The sequence below is a fragment of the Mesoplodon mirus genome, assembly GCF_964341445.2.
Source record: "Mesoplodon mirus genome assembly, chromosome: 16".
NCBI lineage: Eukaryota > Metazoa > Chordata > Mammalia > Artiodactyla > Ziphiidae > Mesoplodon > Mesoplodon mirus.
The window spans coordinates 37,310,657-37,327,417 of NC_138992.1; the positions used below are offsets into that span (position 1 = coordinate 37,310,657).

Below are 16,761 nucleotides of genomic sequence, written 5' to 3' on the forward strand. Positions count from 1 at the left end.
CTGGGGACTTCCCTGGTGGTCTCCCAGTGGTCAAGACTGCGCGCTCCCAATGCAGGGGGCCCGGGTTCGATCCCTGGTCAGGGAACTAGATCCCACATGCATGCCCCAACTAAGATTTCGCATGCCACAACTAAGGAGCCCGTGAGCTGCAACTAAGGAGCCCGCCTGCTGCAACTAAGACCTGGCGCAACCAAATAGATAAAAACAAACAAACAAAAACCCCAATCCATTATATACAATATTAAAAAAAACCCAACACATTTGTTAACATCACTGCTGATCTCATCAGAAATTCATTAAGTACTGGGATGTTGTCAAGCTCATGGTGGTAGACACAAATTGTCCAAATTTCTAATTTTTACTTGGCAACAAATCATTTTATCATTTGCAACAGTACTATCAGTTGTTTTCCTTGAACTGTCTTGATTATTTTTGAAAAAATGTCTACAAATACCCAACTCTAAATAACCATGGCCTATCAGTTGTTCTCTCAACTAAAAATGGAGTAACAAGAAATAAGTTGCTAGTCCAGCTTGCAACTCAACTGCACAGGTGTTTTTCCTCAAGGCAACCACTGTTTTTCAGTATACAGCATACTTTATGCATACTTCCCATTTCATCATACAGAATAATTAAACGGCATGTATTCAGAAGTCAAGATTTAATAAAATGAATAATGATCATTTTTTCAGATTCATCAAGGATACTCTTAAGTGGAATTAGCTTTTTAATTTTTTTTTCCAACTGTAAGTGGATTGCAGTAAAGAATTCAACTACAAGTAGCTTGGTGTCACTGCCTTTATTTGTACTAAGGAGTCAGTAGTTTTAGTCACTACTGCTTTTGCACCATTAATGCAAATATTAACACAGCGGAAAAGACAAACAATGTCTTAATTATTCTGAAAACAGTTTTGTCTTCTGGGACCCAACAAAAAGGTCCCTGGAACCCCATCACAGGGGTCCACGGACCACACTTTAAGAACTGCTACCTCAAAGAAATTGAGAGAGCATTACTTACTAGCTATGTGATCCTGGGCAATTCATTAAACTCTTTTCAATGAGCTGTATAAAAAAAATGATAATACCTTCCTCCCTGTGCATTAGGATTAAGAGATGTGAAAACATTTTGTACTGTGTAGCATCACGAAAATGTAAGAACTTGTTAATATTTATAATGAATATTTCAGTAGGACACCACTGACTTTGTCCACAACAACCTGACGGTGACCAAATTTTATACATTTTTGCTTTTGCTATTTTTCTTACTAACCATCTTTACACTTCTATCTTAATACAGACCTTTACAATCACAGATGCAATGCTGATTTGTTAATCACAAATGTTGCTGCCAGCTGAGCATATCTACGTTTTTATCATACCCCACCCCACCCTGACCAGTCAAACCTGTCTAGGGCTTTCCCTTGAGTCTGAATATGTTGTTTTGTTTCAGCTGAACAATGACTGTGTTCATTTGTTTCTCTCCCCTGCCAAAATTGGCCTCCCCACTTCTACTCAATGAAATACCATCCCCATCCTCAAGAGTCCAATTAAGTCAATCTTTTCTGGCTACCCAAATAGGATAATCTTACTTCTCTGAATACCTGGCACTCAAGGCCGTAAGTTACCTGGTATCTTCTCTTATGCTTGCCTTTCCTTAACTAGACTGTAATCTCTCTGAGGGTAAGTACATCTTACATTTCTCCTTATTCTCTTCATCATCAAATAGCACAATGCATTCAGCCTGGCTAATGATCCAATGTATACTCTACTAGAGACTAGCATCAATGAAGCATTAACCTTCATATCCAAATGGACCTGGTAGCTTAACTTGCTTTATAGACCCAATATCTATAGCTCTTGTCATATACGGTTTTTAGACAGTTTTATCTATAAGGCTTACTCAAGTGACAGGACAAGGTATTCAATATCACTGCACAGAGTTCAATTGCTTCACGGGCAAACTGTATTTCTTAAAGTGCCTAATGTGGCTCTGAGAGGAAAACAAATACATAATAACATATATTAAGGTGCATAAGTAGACCTAAGATGTTTATTTACGAAAAAAGACAGTAAGAAGTCTTAAAAAAATCCCCACATATTTAAAACACACAAAAGCACACAGCACAACAGCATAAAAAGTTAACTGAAATGAGAGTCACCTGGACTGAACCAAGTTAAAAAGCATAAATTCAAGATGTAGGATTGTGAAAAGAAACATTAGGCATGAGTGGTAGCATTTATTATTATGCAAAAAGTCAAATCAAATAGGCGACAAACCAAAGGTAGAAGCCTTGCACTAAAAAAGCAATGGCAACTGAAAGGAGGTGGTTCTGTCAAGTGATTAAACAGCGCATGGGCTTTGGTATCAGAATGAGCTGGGTTCAAATCCCAGTTCAGAAACTACGTATGAACTTACAGAAATCACACAATCCCTCTATGCTTCAGAGACCTTATCTGTAAATGGGACTAATACTATTTGCCTGGAAGAGTTTTTGAAAGGATCAGAAATAATACAGAGCAGTAAAAAGCACAGACTTTGGAGTCAGATGGGTCTAGTCTAGGTTAGAACTGACTGTACTTTTAAAAGCTTAGGTAACTTAAGCCTCAGGTTTCTTATTTGTAAGATAGGTATGATACCACCTCCTCAGCATTCTTGCGAGGATAATTAAAGCAACATGTATAAATATTCTATAAAGTCTTAAAAGTACACCCAGTAAGTGCCCAATAAGTTGTCCCTACTATATTATATGTAAATATATTTACTTATAATTAAATAAGTAATTATGTATGAAGTAAATATGTACGATATATACACATACCTCACCTTGCACAGTGCCTGCCATGTTATAGATACTTAACAAATGTCAACCATTATAATTACTTTCTAACATAAGAGATTTCAGAATGATTTAAAACTTTAAACTACGGTTTTACATCCCGATACATACAATCTATATATAATTAATCAATCAGAGATGAATGGTAGTTGATTAATTATTCCAACTACAGATTTTTCAGGGTAATTCAGGGAGTGGAAGCAGGAGTTAAGTATAAAATGCTCACTAGTAGAGAGAAAGCCCAGGAACAAGGAAACACTAGATGGGAGAAGTATACATCTACATTAAGCATATAAACTAGTCACAGTGTAAATTCAAAATCCCTAAATTGTATGCTTATTTGTTAATAAAAGTAATTTACTATTTATTTTTCTGCCAAAGGCAAGGTCAGACATATATTTAATTCTTTCCCACAACCATCCTTCATTTTAAGCCATCCTACCTGCAGCTGTCTTGGCCCTAGACCAATTTCACCGGGTTACAGGGCAGAATTGATCTCACCAGTTCTTCAGTGGTATTTTGAAATTATGAGCATTAAGAAACTGTACCAACCACTTCACACCACTACTCTACGGGGCTGGAGTTGTGGCACCTTGGTTCCTAGAAACCACTTACCTACCTGTGGTTGTTTTTTTGTTCGTTTTCCCTGAAAAGGAGTTATGCATGCAAGGGTTAAAAAAAAAAAAGGGTGGGGGGAGGTTGCAGCTTTTAAGGTACCAAAAAGAATTAAATAAAAAGTCTCTCGCCCACAGCAGGAGGTACCACTGTTAACAGAGTCTTGTACATTTTGCCTACTTACAAACTAAATTAAGTCAAATAAAAACGGGTCGGTTCTAACACTGGGAACTGGAAAATGAATAAAATCCCAGGAATGTACCATTAATGGGGTATAATAGATTGTTATTTGAAAACTTAAGAGTGCACATCCAAACCTTTTAATAATGACCTGAGTACAGAATATTTTCCTTTGTTAAACAAATTCAAATTGTATCTAATAAGTAGATGATTATGTCGCTGTCACAATAGAAATCTATATTAACACTTAATACCATCGAACAATTTTGCCAAGCTTTCCATGACAAAAGTGCACTATTAACAAAGGTATCACAATTTTGTTTTCCAATAAGAGGTATGTTACATATCTGGAACCTTACTCATATAAAAGATGTTCAAGTCATGAATAAATTGTTTCTGGCAAAAAGAAAATTTAATGATGTCACAGCAATGTTTAAAATACTTGGTGATACATCCCTCCTTAAAAAACAAACGAACAAACAAAACCAACTTACTTAAACCTCCACCACCCATCCATCCGCTATGATAAATTCTGATTTTTAGTTTTCCTTAAATGGGGGTGTACACGTAACATTTTATATGTCACTCTCTTTATTAAGAGCCTTGCAGATAATTTCACATGCTCCCAACTGACCTTTTCATTTTTCTTGTGTGTCTCTAACGGCTGCTTGGCTGCTGCTGCACTCCGAGGAGTTCGGACGACCTCTTCCTCAGCCACTTCGATGGTCCGTCCGTTTGGCTGCACAGCAACAATAATGGATTCTGTTATCAAACTGCTTGGCAGAGCAAATCAAAGATTTGTACTCAGGACACAGAATATACATCAATCAAATTCTACCCCCGACCCAAATTAAAAAGATTTTTGTACAGCTGTGTTATCTAAGACTATTGTCCCCAGGAACTACATCTTGTAATATAATAAAGAATGAACTTATAAGCAAAACTGCACCACAAATTTATTTTCTGATTTCACCCAGGCATCAGTACCTCCAACAAAAAATAGTGGAATGGAAGCAGGAAAAAGAACTAAATTGTCTTTGCACTCTGACCACCAATTGGCTGTGTAATCTCAGAGTATTTCACTCGTTATCTTTGAGTTTTGTTTCTACATCTATAAAAATGATAGGTCTGATCTATTCAAAAGACCACAAACTTTTTTGATAAAGGGCCAGATAGAAAATATTTTAGTCTTTGTGAGCTATGGAGTCTCTGTCGCAACTACAAAACTATGCTACTGTAGCACAAAAGCAGCCATAGATGATACATAAAGGAATGAGTATGTCTGTGTTACAAAAAAACTTTACAAACACAGGTGGAGGGCCAGATTTGGTCCATGGACCACAGTTTGTTGGTCTCTGTATTAGATAACCGCTAATGTCCCCTGTAATCTTACAATCTAATAGCTCTACTATTCTAGGATTAAGAAGCTTTATTAACCCACTGCCACAGTTTAAAAAGGCTACCTCAGTTTTCCTAACATCCCCAAAATAAAATGACAGCACTTAGAGGTGTTCATGAGTAGAATTAAGTCTGTGAACACCAATTCTGGCTTTTAATCAGAATCACTAGTTTGGGTTTTGTTTTTTAACTGAAGCATTTCTGAGCCCCATCACCAGAAATATACTTAGATTCAGAACTTTGAAGAAAAGGGCCCAGGTATCTCCCAGGTGTCTGCATTTCTAACCTTTCTGGATCTTACTACTACTTTTCACTTGTCCATTCTTCTCATATTCAACACAGTAAGTTAGTAAATCAATATACTAGTTTAAATTGCTTTATTTCTAGTTCTTGCAGAACAGATTTCCACCAGATTACTTATTACAGCAGAGCTATAGTCACGAAAACAATATGAATGTTCAGTTTTTCTAATGTGACATTACCTGCATTTGTGCAAAATTATCAGGGATATGCAGTTGGAAAGAGAAACCATTAATATTCCAAAACTCAATCTGCAGGCTTTCCAAAGATTTATTGCAGAAAAATCCAAACAAAAGCTTTTAGCTGATTAATTTCCTAATTAACTCAAATTTAATATGCTGAGTCTTACGCAACTTGTTAAAGTCAGACAGCTAATGTTGAAACCAGGTGTCTTCCTCTTGGTTTGGTTTTCTTTCCTCTGGGCTGTTTTGCCACTTTAATGCTGTCTCTTCTCATTTCTCTGTGTTTATGTATATAGCGGGGGCAGGGAGGGGTGGAGGAGACAATGCATTGAGAAAGGTCAGAAACCCCAGAAAGGGATTTGGGCTTAGAGCCATATCCACATCAGGAATATAAAACTTTATTTAAGTCTACTTTCCAGTATCACCATCTTACTTGTCAGTTCTCGTATGCCATTTCTTATTTCAGACTAGTCAAACTTACTTTTTCTGATTTTCCGGGGTCATCCTCACCTTTCCATGTAAGCTTTACTCCAACTGACCAATTTTACAGCTCTAAGTCCACACAGTTTCCCTCTCTTCACGTGGCAGCTCACAAGCCTCACATCTATGAAACTTCATTTAACTAATTCCTTCAGCAAACTATCATAGTCACTTATATGATACCTCCATTTTACTCATGTAAATGACTAAACTGAGTCATTTTAATTTATATACTAACTGTAAAAAGGTGAAATTAAGTGGTTAAAAACTATCTTAAAAACCGCTAAAAATTTCAATGCAATTCCTTTGAGACAACTGCAAACAATGCTGATAGAGCCTCCCAAATGAAAGATGAAACAATCTTTCCTTCTGGACAAATACAAAGTCTGAAGTCCTCAATCAGTGACCAACAGAGGAACACTCAGTCTCCATTTCACAGGCTCTGCAATGATCAGCAAGCCAAAGGTGGTCCCACATTCCAACCTGCGCCAATTTTACTTCCTTCTTTGCAACGACTTATGTAGCAGCTACAACTGCAGCTGTTCCCTCTGGTCTATGCAGATTTCCCAATTTTCCACTAACTTTTGGGCTTTATATAGGTCTCATAACTATTGGGGTTCCGTAAGTCATCAACAGCTCCCCACAAATGCCTGACACCATGAAATAATAAGCCCCCTATCCCAAGGGAAAAGTCAACAGCATTCTTAGGTAGCAGGAAAAGAGGATACATTATGGTGGCTGTGCCTCTCCTACCTATCAACAGCACTAACCTGATCTCTACTAGCTGGTCAAGGAAGCCTTGTCCTGGTAAAGCATTAACCACATTTAAATGAGCAAATCCCTAAATGGAAGCATACTATGTAGATCTGCTCACATGAAAAGAACTAATCGCAAACTAACACTTCAAATCCAATGCGACTTCCATGCTGGGTTTTACATGAAAGTATCTTCTCTGATCACAGAGACTTTATAATATATATGGTGTTGTTTCTACAGGTTAGAATTACATGGGCTCTTGCTGTACCCCGGTTTAAAATTCTCTGGAAAATTTTGAGGTGTTCCCCTCCAGGGCCAACCAAAGTTAATTTTACATATAGCATGCAATCTATATTTTAAATTAGACCACCCCAAAATGTCCTTCAAATTTGGTGAAAATCAACCAGTAACAGAAAAATGATATAATCATTTCTTACATGGATAAACTTGTAGACAATGCCATGTCAGCCTTATTATTAAACATTCCCTCAACCCCCATCCCAGATCCTTGTAAAAAATACATTCACAAAAGAACGTGTGTGTTGGGAGGGTGATAAAGCAGAATGAAGACACCTAGCTGACAATCAGGAAAATAAAATGGAGGAGGGGGCCACACAGCAGGGGAACAGGCTCTTATTTGATAACTACTCAAGGAAATAAAATTCTTCACGTTAGTCAATCTCCAATTTACTAATTCCATAAACGTTTATTAAGTACTTAAGTACAAGGCACTGAGCTAGGGACCTCGGGGACAAGGACATATGAAAGGAATCTGCCCTCTGGGAGTTTTAAGGTTCAGAATAAGAAGATATGCTTAATAATAGACTTCTACTCCATTTGAATGGCCTTTATATATCTGTTAAACTGATTCTAAATTGCAGAAGAATCTATAGCTAAGGTAAGCATATACAAGGTTTAACATTTGACACTTCTAAAATGAAAGCATTTAGAATCCTATTTTCACTTAGTTATATAAATTTTATTTTTAGCCACGAAATGTAAAAACCATGACTTCAAATTACTTGGAAACTTCTTAAGTTTATTTATTTATTTTTTAATTTTTTTAAAAAATTAATTTTATTTAGTTTTGGCTGTTGGGTTTTCATTGCTGCGCGCGGGCTCTCTAGTTGCAGCAAGTGGGGCTACTCTTTGTTGCGGTGTGTGGGCTTCTCATCGCGGTGGCTTCTCTTGTTGCGGAGCATGGGCTCTAGGCGCCCGGGCTTCAGCAGTTGTGGCACGTGGGCTCAGCAGTTGTGGCTCATGGGCTCAGCAGTTGTGGCTCGTGGGTTCAACAGTTGTCACCCGTGAGCTCTAGAGCGCAGGCTCAGTAGTTGTGGCACACGAGCTTAGTTGCTCTGCGGAATGTGGGATCTTCCCGAACCCGTGTTCCCTGAATTGGCAGGTGGATTTTTAACCACTGCACCACCAGGGAAGTCCACTTCTTAAGTTTAGAAACTAGAAGGGCAGCCTGCTAACTACCAAAAAAAAAAGTGAAATATGAAAAGACTACGGGCTTTAGAATGGACAACCTGGGATTAAGGCCCAACTTCCATATTTAATCACCGTGACTTTAAGCATTTTCCTTGACTTAACCCTCAACTTCATCATCTGTAAATACGAAGAAAATATGTAACTTGTCTTATGTAACTTGTTAAAGTGACAGTAAATGAGAAAACATGTGAAAGCATGCTTTACTTGCTCAAGAAAGTTTCTTTCCTTCAATATCCTTTCCTCTCCAAAGCTATGATGGCCCATATCCTCATCCCATGTTCCAGCATTCAAGTCATTTTTCATACTAGCAAGCTCAAAATAAATGTTAAGTCCTGGTGGTCAAGAGGGCTAACAAACTGTACACGTATCCAATGGGCCCAATGCTCCAGACACAAATTCTTTTGGGAAGTTAACAGAATACAAATGATGAGTAAATGTATCCTCTCAGAGGCTAAAAATAGTCCAGGCTTGCTCTAGAGACATGTCATACTATCTTTCTTTTTTAAAAAGCTGCTTATCGTTTCACTGTTTTCTAAAAAAATTACACAATAATCATTCATGTTCATTCACTCAATATCCAGTAAATGAACTCAGTAGAGTAATATGCAGAACCCTTAAAACCTTGAAACAAAGACAAGTGAGGCACAATGCCTGCCCTAGAGAAGCTTAGACCAAAGCACAGGAAGAACACAGGTATACAAGAGCGCACACGAAAATAACAGACAGAAGATGTACTCTGCCTCCCGCCGCACCCCCCCACCCGGCCCCATTCCCCAGCCTCTTAAAGGAGAAGAGTATGAGTTTTGAAGGCAAGCTGAGACCACGGTTGAATCCCAAATGTCTATCACCTTGGACAAGTTACTACTTCACTGGAGTCTCAATTTTCTTAGCTGGAAATTATACTGAGCATACAGGAAGCATAAGACTACATATTATGTCCATGATAAAAAAAATAAAGGCAAGACATCATGGAAATTCAAGAGATATCATCTTTAGCTGATAGACCTAATAATTTCCAAGTATTTGCCATGTGCCAAGCACATGCATTACCTCATTTAATGGACAAGACTTTGTCAGTTTCTTAGTTTTAGTTGTGAAGAGTGCTGATACATATTCAAGATAGAATAATTTCTTGTCATTTATTTGAAAACACAAATTGTTTTTTCCTGCCAAATGTTGTGCACATATCAATTACATAAACTAAACATACACACAAGCTACAACTTCAGTCACAGTAATTTACCAACTTGTTTTAAAATTCAACCCCAATTTTAAACTCCTAAAAACTAAGAGGATAATCTTACAAATATGGCCTATAAATCAAATTTGCAAAATCTTGCTATATATCCTGAGTTATTTCCTTTAGGGTAAAGATCCTTGTGCCTTCTCCACAGCTAGCCAAAAAACTAAATCCTCTTCAGGGATTCCAAAACATCTCTTTGTTGACTGCATCAGGGATGCTCAGGGCTACTTTTATATAGGTTAGAGAGATGACATTCAATACCTATCACATGGCCAAATTATTCTAAAGATGATTTCTGAAACACTAAATGCAGTGTTGGTTTTCAAGGCTTTATGTCAGACGGGTACTGAGATAAGGATTACAGGTGATACAGCAGACACATATCCATGTAATTCTTTCTCAGATCCTGAAGGACACCTTCTGGAATACTGGCATTCTGTGGAACAGTTTGAAAACCACTAGCATAGTTGGAGAGAAAACAGAGTATTTAAAAACTGGAGAGGAATTCCCAGGTGATCCAGTGGTTGGGACTCGGTGCTTTCACTGCCAAGGGCCGGGTTCAATCCCTGGTCGGGGAACTAAGATCCCACAAGCCCTGCGGTGCAGCCAAATAAAACTGGTCAGATAACACCAACTCCTCACAGAGATCTTATGATTTTGTTTGAATAGTAATAATAGTGTCAATCATTTAAAAATGCTTTCAAGGCTTTCACAACCTTGAGAAGTAGTACAATACTCAATAAAGCCAAAGTGCAACAAAAACAAGTGTTCGGAGGGTTTATTGCTGCTCTTGGTATTTAAGATGAGCATGACTATTTAAGGTCTTTTCTGTCAGAACTATTGAAGGTCTTTTCTGCAAGGCCCCTGGCAGAAGAAAATGACAGGATGAAAAAGTCCTGTCATGTAACCAAACAAATAGAGGCAAAATTCTGGAGATTCTGTAAAGGTCATTATAATTTTCAGCAGAAACTTCTGATTCTAAAAGTAAAATTTAAAAGCAATAAAGTTGTAACTCACTGAGAAAATTAGATTTGTTCTCTGAATGCAATATAATATCCTGGAACATGCTATCAAAATGAGAGGTTAAAAAAAAAATCAGAGAGGTATAATGGAAATAACAGTGAGTTCTTAGACTAGAAATCAGAATATTGTTTTGCCTTTGAAATGCCTTTGCTCTATGACCTTGAATAAGTCACTTAATCTCTCTGAAACTCAAGATTCCTTTTTGCAAAATCAGGAATGTTTGTTTTACCTATCACTCAGGATTTTTAAATCAAATGAGTATTCTTCAAAGACTTAAAACTAAGGGGACTAGTGACTTAAAGGGAAAAAGAAAATCCCGTAGATGACACGTAACTTTAGTAATACCTGGGATGACATGGCAAAATCACCACCTATGAATAACAGACATAATTCTATTGAGAATATCTTAAAAGACAAATTTATTTAGCCCAATAACAGTTTAGATTATTCAACTAAACAGTGAGATGTCATTTTAGATATTTCATTCAGCACTTAGTTTAACAAATAATTATCAAAGGCTGTTATATGCCAGTCGCTGCTTGCTATCCCATATCAAGGCTTATAATCTAGTGGAGAGAAAAGACCCTGAGCAAAAGTAAATGAATAAGTTACTAGACAATTTACAAACTACAATAAAGGAAACACATATAAGAGGTTAAGACAGAAAATAAAAGGGGATGCCTATTTCAAATAGGGTGATCAGGAAAGCATTTTCTGGGAAGGTGAGTATTAAAGTGAGATCTAAAGGCTGATTAGAACAGTGGGGTCAAGATGGTTCCAGAAGTGTTAGTAACAGCTCATGTAAAGGTACTGGGTTGTGAGAGTTTGAAGAACTGAAAAATATTACTATAGGTGAAGGTAGCAAATGAGAGGAAACCAACTCAAAATTGCTTAGAAAAAAAAGCAGGTGCTGGGCCATATAGGAAAGAAGTTTAGATTTTAAATGCAAAAGCTACTGAAATGTTCGTTTTAGACAAGATTGTGACTTGTTTTTAAAAAGACTCCTTACTAGGGTGTTGAGGAAGCACTGGGGGCAGCCAACAGAAGCTACTGCTGTACAAGTGAGTTAAGGTGATAATAGCTGGACTAAATATATGTTTTGGAGATAAAACTGATGGTACTTGCCGAAGGATTAGGATATGAGGTGAAGATGAGGAGGCAAGGAAAAGAGAAGAACCAAGAACGATTCTTAGAATTTTGGCTTGAATAACTGAAGGAACGGCAGAGTCATTTACCATTTACAGAAATGGGGAAGACTGGGAGAGGGCAGGGAATTATAAGCCCTGTTTTGGCGATGTTAAAGTTTTTGAGACAAGCATCAGGTTTCTAATTGAAGAAACCCAGTGTACATCTAGACATGAGGTTTTGGAGATGAGAGGAATAGTCCAGTTACAGACACAGGCAAATAAACAGTTGATCACCACTATTTGAAGATTCCATATTGGCAAATTTGCTTACTCACTAAAATTTATTTCTAACCCCAAAATCAATACTTGTCATTCTTGGACATGCACAGAGCTGTGAAAAGATCTGAGTCATCCTACAAGCACATTCCCAGGCAATGCTCTGCCTTCTTGTTTCAGCTCTCATAAAAAATATAAAATAAACATAAAAAAGAGACTAACTCTAGCTGGGGAGCTAGAGAAGGCTTTATATAGTAAAGGCAGCAATGTAGCTGGGCCTTGAAGGATAGGTAGAAATTGGTAGAGATACAGAAAAAATAGGCCTTTTAGAAAAAATAATATGAATAGAAGAAGATAATATGAATAAAGAGACACTGACGTCTAGCTAATGGTAATGTCTTAGGGGTAATGGTATGAGATAAATCTAAGATGGGGTTAGATCATGAAAAGGCCTGAGTGCCATGTCACTGGATCTTATTCAACAGGTGCTGGGGAACTACTGAAAAGATGTGAACTTGAAAGTCACGTGATCAGAGCTGGGCTTTAAAAGATTTAGCTGGCATGAGTGTGTAGAAAGGATTGGCAACAAAAGGACTGGAAACAGGAAAACCAGTTAGGATGCTGTTAGGACAGCCTAAGCAAAAGGTAATAAAGTCCAAAAGTAGGGCAGTGGCAGTGAAACTGGAAAAGAAGTAATGACTACAAAAGACACAGCATACTATTAGAATGATTTATTGGCTGTAGAAAGATGGACCTTACAAATTTCTAGCCAGATGAGGCAAACACAGCCATTTTCCACTGTAAAAAGAAAAAGGTGGCTCACATGGAATTTACTAGGCATGAAAAATAGGAGTATGTTGCATAAATACTTTGGTGGGACATCTTACTATATTATGCATTCAATAATTACTTATTGACTGCCAGCACCGTGCAAGGTTATACAGTAGCAAACAAGACAAAACACTACTCTTTTATTTACTGGGCTTTTAGATATTAACAATCGCACTATGGCAAGTCTTTATGAAAATTCCTAAACTAATATGAAAAAAACTTGTCCACTAAAATGAATTTTCTTTGACGATGATCTTGGTTACCTGTTCCCAGTTGAAATTCAAAGCAACGATTGTTAAAAACCAGTTATCTGAGATCTTACATCCATCAATATCACTGCGCAGATTAAGTCAAGCGAAAAATATTTACTGAGTGCCTATTTAACACTCACAATGAACTAGGTGTCATGAAAAATACCTGTATGAAAACAGTGATTTCCAACAACGCCAAGAGCTCAGCCCAGTGACAAGTGCCGCCCCCTTCATCACTCCCTTCACTTTGAACAGGGGAACGAACTGCAATTCATGCCCCCAAAACTTATGGCAAGAAATTAGGGGATAAAAAGCAAACCGATATAAGAATTTTTAAAAAATGCTTATCAATAGATTTTAAAAAGCTAAACGAGGGCCTCCCTGGTGGCGCAGTGGTTGAGAGTCCGCCTGCCGATGCAGGGGATATGGGTTCGTGTCCCGGTCCGGGAGGATCCCATATGCCGCGGAGCGGCTGGGCCCGTGAGCCATGGCCGTTGAGCCTGCGCGTCCGGAGCCTGTGCTCAGCAACGGGAGAGGCCACAACAGTGAGAGGCCCGCTTACCGCAAAAAAAAAAAAAAAAAAAAGCTAAATGACATCTATTCTACAAATAAAAGAAGGCAACTAGAAACAAATTTTGAAAATTCGAGTTGTAAAATTTGCAATGATTTAAGAGAAAACTAAAAAGGATGGACTGAAAGGACGAAAATAAAATATTTAAACAAATATGGAATGTCCTTTTAAAAAACTGCAGTAGTTGACATCACTGATTCCACCTGAATCAGAATTAAGTATATCTTAAAATGTTGATCAGAATGATGTAGTAATAAAAGATGGATCATAAGATTAAACATGACTCCATTTAGAAATCTCTCTTATACTATGGATCTTATGGCCCTATTGCAGGGAATGATTTTCAGACTCACAGGCAAGGGAGCTTGTTAAAAATGCAGATTCCCTGAACCCAGTTCCACAGATTCTGAATTTACAAGATCTGTAGTAGGACTCAGGAATCTACACCATTTAACAAGCATTCAAAGTAACTCTACTGCAGGGACGTCCCTGGTGTCCAGTGGTTAAGCCTCCATGCTTCGAATGCAGGGGATGCTGGCTGGATCCCTGGTCAGGGAACTAGGATCCCACAGGCCGTGTGGCACGACCAAAAAAACCCCCAAAGTCTATTGCAAGTAGTTAGGGTTAACACGCTGAGGAATCCTGCAGTGTTTTAACTCAACTAAGATCTTCAATTTATAAACAAGATAAGCTTATCGGAGCATGGTTAAATGCCTTACTCAAATTTAGAGGTCTTAATTCCTGCCAGACTGACAGAGTTAAGTCTTCCTCCCCTGAGCCATTGCTGTTTCTTCAGTCTCTCCCACTATCCTGCTCCTCCCCACTTTCAAAGTCAAATTCTGTGATAAGGTTTTTCCTGGCCAGCTGGGCCCACACTAGGGTTTTCTGGTATCTTTTTCCACAACTGGAATAAGCAGCTCCCTGGGGAAAAACTAAGCTTTTACTTTTGTATTTCCTTCACTGTGAGACATATGAATATTGTATTCCTTTTTACTGCCTTCAATTTGCAAGCAGAATCCTGCTTTTCCCCAAGTAAATATTTAGCACAGTGCAAACCATATGAGTACTAACTAAATAAATGGAAGCTTATATTTCTTAACCCTATAAAGCAGTGTTTTTCTAACTGTGGGTCACGCCTCACAATCAAATATGAAACCAATTTAGTGGGTCACAAATATCATTAAAGAAAAACAAATAGAATAGTTTGATACATGTGTGGGGGGCATTGCAATGTAAAATGTTTTCACTGTAGGTTGCAAAAACGTTTGAAAGCCACAGTTTTGTAACTGCTGATGAACTTCTCCAACACAACTTTACCATTAGGTAGGCAAATACGTTTTCTCACGCGATTAACATTCAACCACTCCGCTAGTCTTCCCATTCTCCACTCCCCAAAGATAATACTGGATTTATTTATTCATTCCCCTTTCCTTAACCCAAATGAAAAGGAGAAGGAATAAGTACTAAGTTTGATAAGCATTTTTCACAGCACAAGTTCCACAGGAGCCTGTCTGTGTTCCTTCTTCAGATGGGTCATCCAAGTGTTGTGATGCACTTCGGGTGGGCTCTTGGAGCACCTGTCTCTTGACCCAAGTCTATCTGAAATTCCAGACGTCCCAAACAGGGCTTTGAAAATTTCACATCCTGCTTCATCCACACTGGTCCTAGGCTTATTAATGTATGTGTTTTTTTCAAGATCACCTTCTTTCCTGTCTTGGAGCCAGGTTCTTTATTTCCACCATAACATTACTTTCTGGTAATCCTTGATACTCCCTACAAGTTTAAATATAATTACCTATGTTCCAAATCACTTGTATTTTCTCTTTTCCTAATCTAAGGTGGTATTCACACTGACAAAGTTGTATCCTTTTCCAGGTCTTGCATGTATCTTGCATCCTCTTAATCAGCAGGTCTAATCCAGACCTAATAATGCAGTTACTGTGACCTGTCACATCTCTACTACAGCCTTATCTTTTGTACTGTTACCAACCATACTCTCATTACTTTAGCTTCAACTCAGATCTCACTTCCTCCAATAACTTGCCTAAATGTCTCCAATGCAAATAGTCTCCCACTCTCCAACCCTCATTTATACTGCTCACACCTCTACAGCACCTGTCAGTCCACAAAATATTAGAATTATTTTTGAATCTGTCTCCTGTATTAGTTTCCATGACTGACTTTAACTCTCACGTGTATACTTCTCACTATCCAGCAAAAATCAGAGCGCAGGTCACACAGTATTGTACTTTATCGTACTGAAAAGGGGAAGAGCTAAATCCAGTGGCTATAAACATAGGTTAGAAGCTGCTTCTCATTTTGCACACCCTCCATACCCTGCTCAACTGCACGGTATTTTTTTTTTTTTTAATAAATGAATAAAACCATGAACGTTCCAATGGGAGAACCGTGGGGAAATGGCCATAAAGGCCGCAGAAATGAAACGCGAAGGCAAGATAAAACGGCTGTGATGCTCTCTGCATTTCCACACGTGGCCCGGTAAATCGGTGCCGGAACGCCGCGCGCAGCCTGCGCCTTTCTGCTCTGTCATCCCTTTACTCTATTTCAAAACGCCCACACCGCTCCGCCGAACTTGCCTGAGCGCTCTCTCGGAGGGCCCCGGAGCCCCGAGTACCCGAGAAAACAGACCCCCTCTTGCCTTGCTCCAGGTCCGGCCTCCACTTGCCACAGGCACCGGAATGACAGGGGGCCACCGTCTCCCTTCAACAGTCCCAACTAAAATGGAAGCGCGTCCAGACCCGGGTACCTTTAAGCCTCGAGTCAGCCCCGGAGTCTGCAGGCCGCCGTATCTCCCCATCTCAGTGTGACCTGAGCCAGGCTCTGCCTCCCCGGCGCAGTCTTGCTACAACTTCCCCACCGTCAGGTCCCATCAGCCTCCGCACACACATGCAGCCGACCGAGCAGGCCTCGGGGACGTTGGCATGTCGTTCCGGCGGTCAAGGTTCCCGAAAATGACCTGACCGCAGGGCGCTTCTATTTAAACATACCCCACACTGTCTAACTTCCTTCCTCTACACTCATCTTCCCCACTGGTCCCATACTTCCTGAGTTTCCACCGTTCTCCAAGAAACGTGTCCACCGATCACCTCCTCCGCCTGGAGAGACTGCGTCCCGGCTCTCGACTAACCTCACTCTTTTCCTTTTCCAGTCCCGGCTGGGGCGGCTCGCGTTTGGCCTCC

At 39.0% G+C, this 16,761-nt stretch overlaps 1 protein-coding gene across 2 annotated transcripts in view; it reads right to left on the reverse strand.

The window, feature by feature from the left end:
* The window catches only part of MTDH (metadherin), a 55,067-nt gene that overhangs the window by 37,539 nt on the left and 767 nt on the right, over positions 1-16,761 (reverse strand). For both annotated transcript variants that reach the window (XM_082601843.1, XM_082601844.1), the window contains exon 2: positions 4,267-4,371. In XM_082601843.1, coding sequence (XP_082457969.1) covers positions 4,267-4,371 — 105 coding nt within the window. The remainder of the gene's footprint in view (positions 1-4,266; positions 4,372-16,761) is intronic.